This window comes from Salmo trutta, chromosome 13, assembly GCF_901001165.1.
Source record: "Salmo trutta chromosome 13, fSalTru1.1, whole genome shotgun sequence".
In the NCBI taxonomy this organism is placed as follows: domain Eukaryota; kingdom Metazoa; phylum Chordata; class Actinopteri; order Salmoniformes; family Salmonidae; genus Salmo; species Salmo trutta.
The window spans coordinates 20,198,234-20,212,045 of NC_042969.1; the positions used below are offsets into that span (position 1 = coordinate 20,198,234).

Genomic DNA, 13,812 nt, shown 5'->3' on the forward strand with positions numbered 1-13,812 from the left:
AATTACTTTGCAATGACTCAGTGTGACAAATGCTGGCTTCTATTGATTGTACAGCATACCCTGGGATAGCCTCATATGTAATATAGCTGGACACATTGGTAAACAAACTTTAACTAGCCATGCTGCCTCATGCTAGCTGTGTTAAACCCAGCTATAGTTTTGTTTCATTATTGGTAGCTAGTTGGTTTAATCTATCAGTGATCGTTTCTTTGGTGATTGATTCGATGGGTAGTCATGGATACAGCACACTACTGATTACACAGCCAACGACGTGTGCCTCACCATGCAATAATTACTCCAAATGCATCTTCTCGTTATTTATTACATACCTTGGAAACTGGAAAAATAATTTTGCTCCCTTGCTCTGCACAGTATTGCAGCCGATTAATGCACATAGCTTCATCTTTGTATCTCCGTAATAATTGTAATAGTTATCAGTATCTTTGACAACAAACACATGAGATTACAGCTCAACAATTTAACAATCAAGCTGGAAATTAGCTTTGCATAATGATTCGTTTTTTATACTGCTTCCCCTCCACTTAAACAAACTAACAGAGAACAGTTTACATTAAACAAGGTATTTATTGATTACATATGTTTTGGAAACAGAAAACATCAATCGAGATCAAAGGTTTCATTGATGAGAAAATTAGCAGAATGTCTGCCATAATCCATTTTCTCCCACTGCCGCCCACTGGGCTTCCTCTAACTAATATATTTGGTTGCGCTAGGAAACGCCAACCGGATGCTTCACATTTATACATCCGGTGAAATATCTGTCTCATTGTTCAATCTATGACAAGAACTTCCAGCAGCAGCAGAGTTCGCCATTTTGGAAGGCAGCTTTGTTCCTACACAAAAGTACAGATAAAACATCGTTTTTTTGGTTATTTTTTTATTTAAAAAAAAAACCGTATTAGTTGTTTGGGGTACATCCTTCGATAGATAAAGTGAGGACAGATGATTTAATGTGTAATACTTCAATGTAAACAATATATCATCTGTTCAACATTATCTTGCTAGCCTTCAGGTTTCGTCGACGAACCAGGAAGTTAACGTTAGTAAGCTGGCTAGCCAATGTACAGATAGCTAGTTATTACTTTCTGAAAATTGTTGACGCTAACATTTATCAGATGCATGTTGCTAGCGTTATCTGAAGTTAGTCAAGCAGCTAGATAGGTTTCACGTGGGATTGTTATTCATTTAGCTAGCAAGTTAACGTTAGGTAAATTAACGTAGCTAGCATGTTAGAACAAATACACCAGTCGGTGTCTGTAGAGGATAAATTGACCATGATTAGGTAGCTAGCGAATGCTAGAAAAGAATGTACGCTATTTACTGGTGTATGGTTGAATTTACTTCATGTCATCCAGAAGGTTAACTCGCTATCTATATGTAGATTTGAATTATTTTTTTTACAGTTTGTTGGCACTGCAGCTAGCCATGTAACGTTAGCTCGTTTTAGCTATTAATGTGAACATTTATCACTTGTGTGGCAGATGCGCCAGGCAAAGCGAATTCGTTCCCCTGGCGTTTGGCTCAGTGAGTTCAGCTGGGTGGAGAGCCGAAAGCGCCAGAAGCGAGATGATTCGAATAGCAGTGTAAGGGAGAATAAATCTCGAAGACGTCAACAACCCCTCAAAACACATGAAGGGTAAATATTCTGACCCAATTTCCCCCCCCACAGAACTATTATAGGCCCCACCCATCCACAAGCAACCCGAGATCATCCTTTTTACATCTGTCTGGTCATTTCTGCCTCTTCAATTAGGTTTGTAGGATCCAGCAGCTATACACATGCCAAATGTTTTCACAGCAATATATTAATGTGGTGAGGACAAGCCATCATCTTATAAATAATGAGTGAAATCCAAGCTCACAGCATACTTTAGGCCAAAGTTTATTTCAGGAGAATCTGCCTCTTTCCCTGCCCTTGACAGATGTGGTCACAATTCATTTTCGAAGTTTGAAGTCTTTATTATTGGAAGTCACTGTCATTTGACAATATATCACTGTAAATTTTATTGCTGGAAGGTAAAACCGTGTCTGGTTTCTGTGTCCGTCTCTGATTGAGCTTGTGCTTTGTGAGAGATGGAGGTTTATAGTGGAAGTTTCCAGGGCAGAACGGGTAAGGAAGCTCTAATAATAAGTCCCCCGGCAACGCAGATCTTTTCCTGGAAGAGACCTGACACCACCAGGGTGCCATCATGGCTCTCTCTGACTCTGGGGCTCTGGAGGTCCAGAGACTTGGATCACATTCCTCTGTTGAAAGGGCTTCACGGATTCCTCGCTGAGCCAAAACAACTGTCGTAGCAGACACCTGTGCTTTCGATTTGTGTGTGTTGGTGTGTGAGAGAGGTAGAAGGGGATTCTGCTGGATTGGGGGGGTGCTTGAGCACACATACATTCAAGCTGGCTGCTCATATTTATATGATAGATTCATGTGAAAGGTTGCTACATGATCTGTTCTAACAGCTCTTGAGACATATTGCCTGTCCAGTTTGTTGTGTCAGTTTACCCCCAAAACTAGGAATCTACACTATCCTCCACTATGTTAGGCTTTCACACCAAGAACCTTGGAGTGATGATGTTGCACTCTGTAGTTGTAAATAAGCTTGTTACTAATTAAAAATGTTATATATTAAGCCCCTTGGGATAGGATGTCGGGGAAGACGTAGGTCCTGGCCATTAGAACCAAGCAGTGGGTAAGTAGGCAGGAGGAGGAGTCAGTCACTTAGCTGTCTTGTTGTTTCTCCCTTTCAGGCACTACCTGGAGAACCACAGCCTGAACCAGCAGAGGATAGAGTCTAAGAACAGGAGGGCCAGAGAAGCCAGCCTGGAGATGGGCTACGGCGAGGACAACAGGGCCGCCGCCACCAGGGACAGAGACCGCGAGAGGGAGAAGGACAAGGAGTGGCACCACTACAGCAAGTCATCCGGGCGGAGTGGCAAGAGTGGCCGCAGTAGCCGCCGAGGGCGGCGACGCAGCCCTTCTCATCAACGCTCCTCTTACTCGGTATGAGAACATCTTACACGCTCTTCTCTCCTTTCCAACCAACTTCCTATATGGTTATTAGTGGTGTTAGCTTTTCTTTGTCGATCTTTTTCAATATGTACCACAGTGAAAAACAGATGGGTTAGAATTATGGATCCAATGTTATTACCAAAATTCACTGAATACCATCTAGGCATAACTAGCAGACTAAGCGCAAACACCTTTACAAGGCTTCAATAAGAAGAGTCAAGGGAAACTTTATATATATCATTTAACAGTCAGAAGATAACCAAAACTGTAACTTGAAAGACACAAAAATGCATATTAGCCTATTCTACTAGACTGATGGTTGATAATGTTTTGTACCGCTTACTTTGAGAAAGTCTCTCACATGAACCTTGTTGTTGCCATGTTTCTCTTCTGTAACACCCACTATGTGGTGACGCCCCCTATGCCTTTCTCTGGTGGGGCTGAATTTGAATGTGCTGCTCCCGCTGTGGTCCGCTGGCGCTGCCTGGTTCGCAACCCACCCACTCTGAATGGGCCGATCCATCCGAAATCTCTCCCCCACGTCCGATCCCCCCCTCTGCCTGCTGAATGAATGAATGGCACGTTCCGTCCCGTTGTGGTGGCCTGGCCTGATGATGGTGTTCTCTGGGTCGGTGATGGTGGTTGATGGTTGATGATGGTGGTGATGGGACAACAGAGGAGCCATCATCGCAGGAGCAGGAAAAGATCCCGGAGTGTTGAGGATGATGACGAGGGTCACCTGATCTATCACAGGGGAGACATGCTAAGAGCCAGATGTATAGAATATATCCCTTTTCTCTCTCTGTCAACTAGCTATCTGTTATGTTGTTGCTTTTTCATATGGTGTACTGTTGCAAAATACTATTCTATTGTAGACACTATTGTAGACACTGTATTTGAGCGGGTAGGGTTTATCATTGTATTGTTAAATGTGGATTAGTTATTACACCACGCTACATAACATCATTATTAGTGTGATGTGTGTACTGTGTATTATGTTTTGTTGGCTTGGAGCCCTGTCCTGTTCTAGTCACAGACAGTATAATGCTAAATCCATATCGAACAAAGCAGCTAGGCAGACATTTTGTGGCAGATCAGGTGTGATGGTTGTGGATGCCAGTCATCACTCCTCTGGTTCTAACTAATGCTCTTTATTCCCTGTAGATGAGATTGTGTCCACTCTAGGAGAAGGAGCCTTTGGGAAAGTTGTGGAATGCATCGATCACTCTAAGTAAGTTGCTCACTGGAAACGTCTGGATGTCACGGTGACAATGCTACCCCTCTCCCCTTTCAATTCAATTTAACGGCTTTATTGGCATGGGGAAACATATGTTACATTGCCAAAGCAAGTGAAATAGATAATAAACAAAAGTAAAATAAACATTACACGAACAAAAGTTCCAAAATAATATACATTCCAAATGTCATATTGTGCAAATAGTTCAAGTACAAAAGGGAAAGTAAATAAACATAAATATGGGGTTGTATTTACAATGGTGTTTGTTCTTCACTGGTTGCCCTTTTCTTGTGGCAACAGGTCACAAATATTGCTACTGTGATTGCACACTGTGGTATTTCACCCAATAGATATGGGAGTTTATCAAAATGGGTTGTTTTTTAATTCTTTGTGGGTCTGTGTAATCTGAGGGAAATATGTGTCTCTAATATGGTCATACATTTGGCAGGAGGTTAGAAAGAGCAGCTCAGTTTCCACCTCATTTTATGGGCAGTGTGCACATAGCCTGTCTTCTCTTGAGAGCCAGGTCTGCCTACTGTGGCCTTTCTCAATAGCAAGGCTATGCTCACTGAGTCTACATAGTCAAGGCTTTCATTAAGTTTGGGTCAGTCACAGTGGTCAGGTGTTCTGCCACTGTGTACTCTCTGTTTAGGGCCAAATAGCATTCTAGTTTGCTATGTTTTTTTGTTAATGCTTTCTAATGCGTCAAGTAATTATCTTTTTGTTTTCTCATGATTTGGTTGGGTCTAATTGTGTTGCTGTCCTGGGGCTCTGTTCACAAACAAACAGACCCCACAGAGCCCCAGGACAGCAACACAATTAGACCCAACCAAGTCATGAGAGGACCAGCTTGCTTAGGGGACTCTTCTCCAGGTTCATCTTTCTGTAGATGATAGCTTTGTTTTGGAAAGCGTGGGAATCGCTTCCTTTTAGGTGGTTGTAGAGTTGAACGTCTCTTTTCTGGATTAAGATCATTAACGGCTATCGGCGTAATTCTGCTCTGCATGCATTATTTGGTGTTTTACATTGTATACTGAGGATATTTTTGCTGAATTCTGTTTCAATTTGGTGTTTGTCCCAATTTGTGAATTTCTTGGTTGGTGAGCGGACCCCAGACCTCAACCATAAAGGGCAATGGGTTCTAGGACTGATTCAATTATTTTTTGCCAGATCCTAATTGGTATGTTGATTTTTATGCTCCTTGTGATGGCATAGAAGGCTCTTCTTGCCTTGTCTCTCAGATCGTTCACAGCTTTGTGGAAGTTACCTGTGGCGCTGATGTTTAGGCCGAGGTATGTATAGGTTATTGTGTTCTCTAGGGCAATGGTGTCTAGGTTGAATTTGTATTTGTGGTCCTGGCAACTGGACATTTTTTTGGGAATACCATTATTTTTGTCTTACTGAGATTTACTGTCAGGGCTCAGGTCTGACAGAATCTGTGCAGAAGATCTAGGTGCTGCTGGTGGCCCTCCTTGGTTGGGGACAGAAGCACCAGATCATCAGCAAACAGTAGACATTTGACTTCAGATTCTAGTAGGGTGTGACTGGATGCTGCAGACTGTTCTAGAGCCCTCGCTAATTCGTTGATAGATACAGTACCAGTCAAAAGTTTGGACACCTCATTCAAGGGTTTTTCTTTATTTTACTATTTTCTACTTTGTAGAATAATAGTGAAGACATCAAAACTATGAAATAACACACATGCAATCATGTAGTAACCAAAAAAGTGTTCAACAAATCAAAATATATTTTAGATTCTTCAAAGTAGCCACCCTTTGCCTTGATGACAGCTTTGCACACTCTTGACATTCTCTCAACCAGCTTCACCTGGAATGCTTTTCCAACAGTCTTGAAGAAGTTCCCACATGCTGAGCACTTGTTGGCTGCTTTTCCTTTACTCTGCGGTCCAACTCATCCCAAGCCATCTCAATTGGGTTGAGGTCGGGTGATTGTGGAGGCCAGGTCATCTGATGCAGCACTACATCACTCGCCTTCATGGTCAAATAGCCCATACACAGCCTGGAGGTGTGTTGGGTCATTGTCCTTTTGAAAAATAAATGATAGTCCCACTAAGCATAAACCAGATGGGATGGTGTATCGCTGCAGAGTGCTGTGGTAGCCATGCTGGTTTACTGTGCCTTGAATTCTAAATAAGTCCCCAGCAAAGCGCCATCACACCACCTCCATGCTTCACGGTGGGAACCACACTTGTGGAGATCATCCATTCACCTACACTGCGTCTCACAAAGACACGGCGGTTGGAACCAAAAATCTCAAATTTGGACTCATCAGACCAAAAGACCGATGGAAATCTGTCCAATGTCCATTGCTCGTGTTTCTTGGCCCAAGCAAGTCTCTTCTTATTATTGGTGTTCTTTAGTAGTGGTTTCTTTGCAGCAATTTGACCATGAAGGCCTGATTCATGCAGTCTTCTCTGAACAGTTGATGTTGAGATGTGTCTGTTATTCGAACTCTGTGAAGCATTTATTTGGGCTGCAATTTCTGACGCTGGTAACTAATGAACCTATCCTCTGCCCTAGAGGTAACTCTGGGTCTTCCTTTCCTGTGGCGGTCCTCATGAGAGCCAGTTTCGTCATAGCACTTGATGGTTTTTGCGACTGAACTTGAAGAAATGTTCAAAGTTCTTGACATTTTCCATATTGACTGACCGCCATGTCTTAAAGTAATGATGGACTGTCATTTCGCTTTGCTTATTTGAGCTGTTCTTGCCATAATATGGGCTTGGTCTTTTACTAAATAGGGCTATCTTCTGTATACCCACAGTGTGCTCTCAAACTTAATCTCTCTGTTTCTCTCTCTCGTTCTAATCTGAAAGCCTCAATCTCTCTCACAGTTGGATATGTGTGTCTCGTCTGTGATTCCAGAATTGGTTCTCGCGTGGCACTGAAGATCATTAAAAACATTGACCGCTACCGCGAGGCAGCCATGGCTGAGGTGGAGGTGCTGGAGCAGATGAACTCTCTGGACTGTGACCGGAGATAGTAAGTCACGACATGTTATTAGAACATGCCCCATACATAAGCAGAAATCATGTAGACTTTCCATTACGAGGATGATGTGCAGTCTCACTTGCAGTAGTTGGTTGATCTGCCAGGCGTACACTTTAATTATGGAATAGAACTTAAATATCCCACTTTAATGATCACTGTGTCATCAATATCAGACACCTTTGGTTGTCTTGCCTAGCTACCTAATCCCTAACTGTGATTGGCTCTGAATAAGATTCTGCTAAGTTACTGAGATGTAAATCCCTCCTTTGTCTCCCCCTCTCTCTCCTCCCTCTTTCTTTCCTCTCCTCCCCTCTCTCTCTTTCTGTCTCTTGCCTCACTCCCCTCCCTCCACCTCTCCTCCTCCGTCTCAGTGGATGTGTGAGGATGCTGGACTGGTTCGACCACCACGGTCACGTGTGTATATCGTTTGAGCTGCTGGGGCTCAGTACCTATGACTACCTGAAGGAGAACAACTTCCAGCCGTTCCCGGTAGAACACATCAGGATCATGGCCTACCAGATCATCAGAGCCGTACGATGTGAGTAGTTACCATAGAATTACACATTAGAACATACTGGAATAGTCATTTCATTGTATCTCTGTGGTAGTAAGCACCACCCACACTGGGTAAGAGCAATGCTACATGTCTCAACTTAAAGGTTGTGTGTTTCCCAAATGGAACCCTATTCTCAATATAGTGCACTAAGTATTTAATTTTGGGGGGGAACACGTCACCGTTTGGGAGGCAGACACTAAATGAAAAGCTGTTGGGTTCTGGTGGTGACTTCAGAGTGTATTCCATTGTACAAATGGTGTAATAGAACGAAGGGTTTTCTACTCTCCTGCCTGTGTTGACTGTGTTCTCCATGGTGGCTGTTTGTTTCAGTCCTGCATAAGAACAAGCTGACACACACTGACCTGAAGCCCGAGAACATTCTGTTTGTGGACTCAGAGTACGACATCGAGTACAACGCCAAAATGGTACGAGTCTGTTACCTGCCCACTCTCCCACATTGATCTGTGCTGACAAAACACTCACCGTGAATGAACTGTGAAGTTCACTGATTTGGTTGTCAGCCCTATTTGAATTTGTGTACTGTCTGACTCAATCAAATGAATATTTGTCATGACTCATATCTGCCCTACAGAAGCGCGACGAGAGGACGTTGAAGAACCCGGACGTGAAGGTGGTTGATTTTGGCAACGCCACTTATGAACACAACCACCACACCTCCGTAGTGTCCACACGCCACTACCGCGCTCCAGAGGTCATTCTGGGTAAGACAGATACTTCCTCAATGCTAATTCATGATATTACTGATGTTATGTGTTAATGCTACTTATCGTCGTTGTCTGATGAAAACATTATCTTCAAAACAGAAACTTCTCAGGAAATTGAAAAAATTACCACATTTTCCCATTAACAAACATACAATTATAAAACTTCAGAAGCTATTTGTAATACATTTTCTTGGTCTTAGAGTCCTGAAATGTTTAGAGTACATTAAGGGGAGTTACTGATTTCATTAAATGTACAAAACTGAAAATGAGGAATAACAGAGTTCCGGGGTTTTCATCAGACAGCGACGTTATACAGACTTGGGCTGCATCCAGGTGGCATAGGGAACCATTTGGGCTGCATCCAGGTGGCATAGGGAACCATTTGGGCTGCATTTCTCTGTTGCTGATGTCACACTTCTCTCTCTGTGTAGATCTGTGGAGTCTGGGTTGTAATGCTTCTCTCTCTGTGTAGATCTGGGCTGGGACCATGCCTGTGACGTGTGGAGTCTGGGCTGTATCCTCATAGAGTACTACCTGGGATCAACTCTCTTCCAGGTGGGGGACTGTCGGCTATCCACAATATCATCATACTAATAATGCCTTCTGAATCATGCATTCATCTCAAGCTGTTCAAGCTTCTTTCAATGCATAGGTAGATCACAGGGGTTTTCCTGCATAGAAAAGTTTGGTCGGGCCTCCTAAGTGTTATTTTTGGTCACCTAAGTCCATACAGTAAAAAAAATGTAATAAAAAAGTATCATTTGTATGGAAAGACATTTTCAGTGTACACTTGAAACACCTAAAACCAGATATAATGTATGTAGAAAAGATTATGGACCTATGTATTATTTAAATAAGATCATATTTGAGGACTATTAATCACTTAAATGAAAGCTAGACATTCAGGGAGAATCTAAAATGATAAAAATTATCCCTTCAGGGCTCTTTTTGTTATGGCATGGGGCCCCCATTGATTTTGTTATATGGTTTAAGTCACTCAGATAGCATAAGCCACAGCAAAATGTGTACATTTACTGGAAATTAGGTTTAAAACCGCAAATGTTCTCTCAGTGCATTGGCAAATGTGTGGAATTGCAGGAATTTACTTTTAGAACAGCAACATTTTGTTATTGTGGCCAAGAGGGCTTACAAATTTGCCACCACACCCACCACCTAAGCCCTATTTTGATCCAGAAACAACTCTGTCTCACTGTGTCCTGGGTGTAACGTTAGACTCATCTCTGTGGCTCTTGTGTTCTCTCCTCCAGACCCACGACAGTAAAGAACACCTGGCTATGATGGAGAGGGTCCTGGGCCCCATACCGGTGCATCTCCTGCAGAAAACCAAGAAGCGGCGGTATGTCCATCGGTACCAGCTGGACTGGGATGCACTCAGCTCCTCTGGGAGATACGTGAGGAAACACTGCAAACCACTCAAGGTAAAGAGGGCCTCCAGCAATATGGGCAACGTATTTTGTATCCTCAATTCATTTAATGGAACTGACCCTATTGATACTAGTGATATAAAGACGTCTGAATCACAGTTTTGTTGTGGTCATTGATATCAATAAATCTGACCATCTCCTCCCCTCTCTCCTCCACCCCTTCCATCCCCTCGCTGTCCCCTCAGCAATACATGATGGTCCAGAGCTTGGACCACGACCAGCTGTTTGACCTGATCCAGAAGATGCTGGAGTACGACCCAGCTAAACGCCTCTCCCTGGACCAGGCTCTCAGACACCCTTTCTTCACCTGCCTACGCAAGGCCACCAGGAAATGACCTTAAACCACAGCGTGGACCCCAACCTGGCCCTGCCTGTCATCGTGACAATCATCACAACTGTTGTGGCCATGACCATCGCCATGACAATTATGATGATTGACCATCGCCATGGCCCTACATTGACTCTCCGGGAGAGATTGTTTACCTCTGGCTGTATCAGTCCGCCCACGTGGCTTTATAGTCCATTGCTGTCATGCTAGTTAGTGTTAATGTATTGCGAGTTGTATCATTGTAGTAGCAACCTGGTTCACTGATGAAGCTGGTGCATTATTCTATGGGCTGTCAGACTTAATACGTTAACTCCAGTGTTTTTTAATTGCGATTTATCGCATTGTCTAAATGCTTTCCAAATACACTGAAAACATCCCAAGTACATAACCTATTCAGCTAAAAGCTAGTTGACATTGAGGTTAAAGAAAGTGTGCTTTTTCAATTCACCTAATTCTGCTAACCGTTAGACAAAATCAAGATGTCAATATTCTTGTAATGTTTTTGTATAAAAAATCTTACATTTCAGCTTAATTTGAGCAAATTCTGAATTTGCGATTAATCAAAGCAAATCTTGTAATTCACTCGATTACATTTTTGAATCGTCTGACAGCCCTATGAGTTTTTTTCCCAAGTCCCTTTTTTCAGTATGACTGGATTTGTAACTTTTGGAATATCGCTGTATGTGTGCATTTGTCAATAAAACGTCTGGAGTATGAACGTATATGTAAAAATAAAGTACCCTGTACACAGCAGTGCGTATAGTTCAGTGGTTCACAACCTTTTTGTGAAAAAGGACCCCTTTTTCACATCTGATTTCATGGCCCTCATTTATTTTTAACACCGTGAATCAATAAGACCCTGCAACCCCACCAAGAAACTCAGGACCCCTAGGTCGGGGACCACTGGTCTCGATCCAGGAGCTGGTTTTGGCAGGAACAACTAGTATTAAAAAATGTGTTTAAAAACCACACAAGAAATATAAGATCCCAGAAATGTTGCATACACACAAAAAGCTTATTGCTCTCATTTGGTGCACAATTTTGTTTACATCCCTGTTAGTGAGCATTTCTCCTTTGCTAAGATAATCCATCCACACCTAATAAATATGACATATCAAGAAGCTGGTTAAAGAGCATGATCATTACACAGGTGGACCTTCTGCTTGGGGCAAAAGGCCACTCTAAAATGTGCAGTTATGTCACACAACACAATGCCACAGATGTCTCAAGGTTTGGGGGTGATTGCAGTTGGCATGCTGACTGCAGGAATCCAATAAGCCCCCTCAAATGTCGTTTCAAAGAATTTGGCAGTACATACAACCGCAGACCACATGTAGCCAGGCCAGGACCTCCACATCCGCTTCTTCACCTGTGGGATCGTCTGAGACCAGCCACCGGGACAGTTGTTGAAACTGGGTTTGCAAAACCGAATAATTATTGCACAAACTCAGAAACCGTCTCAGGGAAGCTCATCTGCTTGCTCGTCGTCCTCACCAGGGTCTTGACCTGACTGCAGTTCGACATTGTAACTGACTTCAGTGGGCAAATGCTCACCTTCAATGACCCTGGCACAGAGAAGTGTGGTTTCAACTGTACCGGGCAGATGGCGGACAGCATGTGGGCGAGCAGTCTGCTGATGTCAACGTTGTAAACAGTGCCCTATGGTGATGGTGGGATTATGGTATAGGCAGGAATAAGCAACAGATAAACACAATTGCATTTTATCAATGGCAATTTGAATGCACAGAGGTACCGTGACAAGATCCTGAGGTCCATTGTTGTGCCGTTCACCCGCCGCCATCACCTCATGTTTCAGCATGATATCATGTCGCAAGGATCTGTACACAATTCCTGGAAGATGAAAATGGCCCAGTTCTTTCATGGTCTGCATACTCACCAGACATGTCACTCATTGTGCTTGTTTGGGATGCTCTGGATCGACGTGCATGACACCATGTTCCAGTTCCTGCCAATATCCAGCAACTTCGTACAGCCATTGAAGAGGAGTGGGACAACTCTATGCGAAGGAGATGTGTCGCGATGCACGAGGAAAATGGTCACACCAGATACTGACTGATTTTCTGATCCACGGCCATGCCTTTTTTTTAAGGTACTGTATCTGGGACCAACAGATACATATCTGTATTCCAGTCATGTGAAATCCATAGATCAGGGCCTAATTAATGTATTTAAATTGATTGATTTCCTTATATGAACTGTAACTCAGTAAAATCTTTGAAATGGTTGTATGTTGCGTTTTTATGTTTGTTCAGTGTATAGCAGTGGAGGCTGCTGAGGGGAGAACGACTCATAATAATGGTCAGAACAGAGCAAATGGATTGGCATCAAAAACCTGGAAACCATGTGTTTAATATATTTCATACCATTCCACTGATTCTGTTCCAGTCATTGCCATGAGCTCGTTCTCCCCAATTAAGGTGGCACCAACCTCCAGTGGTGTATACACTGGCAAGAAAAAGTATATGAACCCTTTGGAATTACCTGGATTTCTGCATAAATTAGTCATACGATTTGATCTGATTTTCATCTTTGTCACAACAATAGACAAACACAGTGTGACTAGAGAAAGTTCAGCACTGTTGCTACTCTGCCTAGGAGTGGCCGTCCTGCAAAGACGACTGCAAGAGCACAGCGCAGAATGCTCAATGAGGGTAAGAAGAATCCTACAGTGTCAGCTAAAGACTTACAGAAATCTCTGGAACGTGCTAACATCTCTGTTGATGAGTCTACAATACGTAAAACACTAAACAAGAATGGTGTTCATGGGAGGACACCACGGAAGAAGCCACTACTGTCCAAAAAAAACATTGCTTCAAGTCTCAAGTTCGCAAAAGAGCACCTGGATGTTCCACAGCACTTCTGGCAAAATATTCTGTGGACACATGAAACTACAGTTGAGTTGTTTGGAAGGAACACGCAACACTTTGTATAGAGAAAAGGTACAGCACATCAAAATCTCATCCCAACTGTAAAGTATGGTGAAGGGAGTATCATGGTTTGGGGCTGCCTCAGGGCCTGGAAAGCTTGCTATCATCGATGGGAAAAAAATCCTACGTTTATCAAGACATTTTGCAGGAGAATGTAAGGCTATCTGTCCTCCAGTTGCATCACCCAACTTCTGAGCTTCAACAGGACAACAACCCAAAACACAGAAGTAAATCAACAACCAAAGAAAATATGCCTTCTGGAGTGGCCAAGTCAGAGTCCTGACCTTAACCTGATTTTTATTTTTTATTTTTTTTTAAATGCTGTGGCATGACCTCGAGCGGTTCACACCAGACATCCTATGAGTATTGCTCAACTGAAACAGTTGTGTAAAGCTGAATGGTCCAAGATTCCTCCTAACCGTTGTGCAGGTCTGATCCGCATCGACAGAAAACCTTTGGTTGAGGTTATTGCTGCCAGAAGAGGGTCAACCAGTATTAAATCCAAGGGTAGACATACGTTTCCCACCCTACACT

General features: G+C 43.0%; 1 protein-coding gene across 4 annotated transcripts; it reads left to right on the forward strand.

Annotated features, from left to right (window-relative positions):
* Positions 1 to 785: 785 nt before the first annotated feature.
* Positions 786 to 11,083, forward strand: clk4a (CDC-like kinase 4a). Of its 4 annotated transcripts, none has more exons than XM_029771377.1 (12): positions 786 to 864; positions 1,503 to 1,657; positions 2,767 to 3,019; positions 3,705 to 3,804; positions 4,193 to 4,259; positions 7,151 to 7,267; positions 7,648 to 7,814; positions 8,163 to 8,257; positions 8,425 to 8,554; positions 9,030 to 9,112; positions 9,826 to 9,996; positions 10,188 to 11,083. In XM_029771377.1, the coding sequence occupies exons 1-12, from the start codon at positions 799 to 801 to the stop codon at positions 10,335 to 10,337; spliced, it is 1,554 nt and encodes a 517-aa protein (XP_029627237.1). In that variant the 5' UTR covers positions 786 to 798; the 3' UTR covers positions 10,338 to 11,083. The 4 variants fall into 4 exon arrangements, with proteins under 4 accessions (XP_029627237.1, XP_029627239.1, XP_029627238.1 ...); XM_029771379.1 differs by having other exon boundaries at positions 802 to 1,060; XM_029771378.1 differs by having other exon boundaries at positions 802 to 953.
* Positions 11,084 to 13,812: the final 2,729 nt, after the last annotated feature.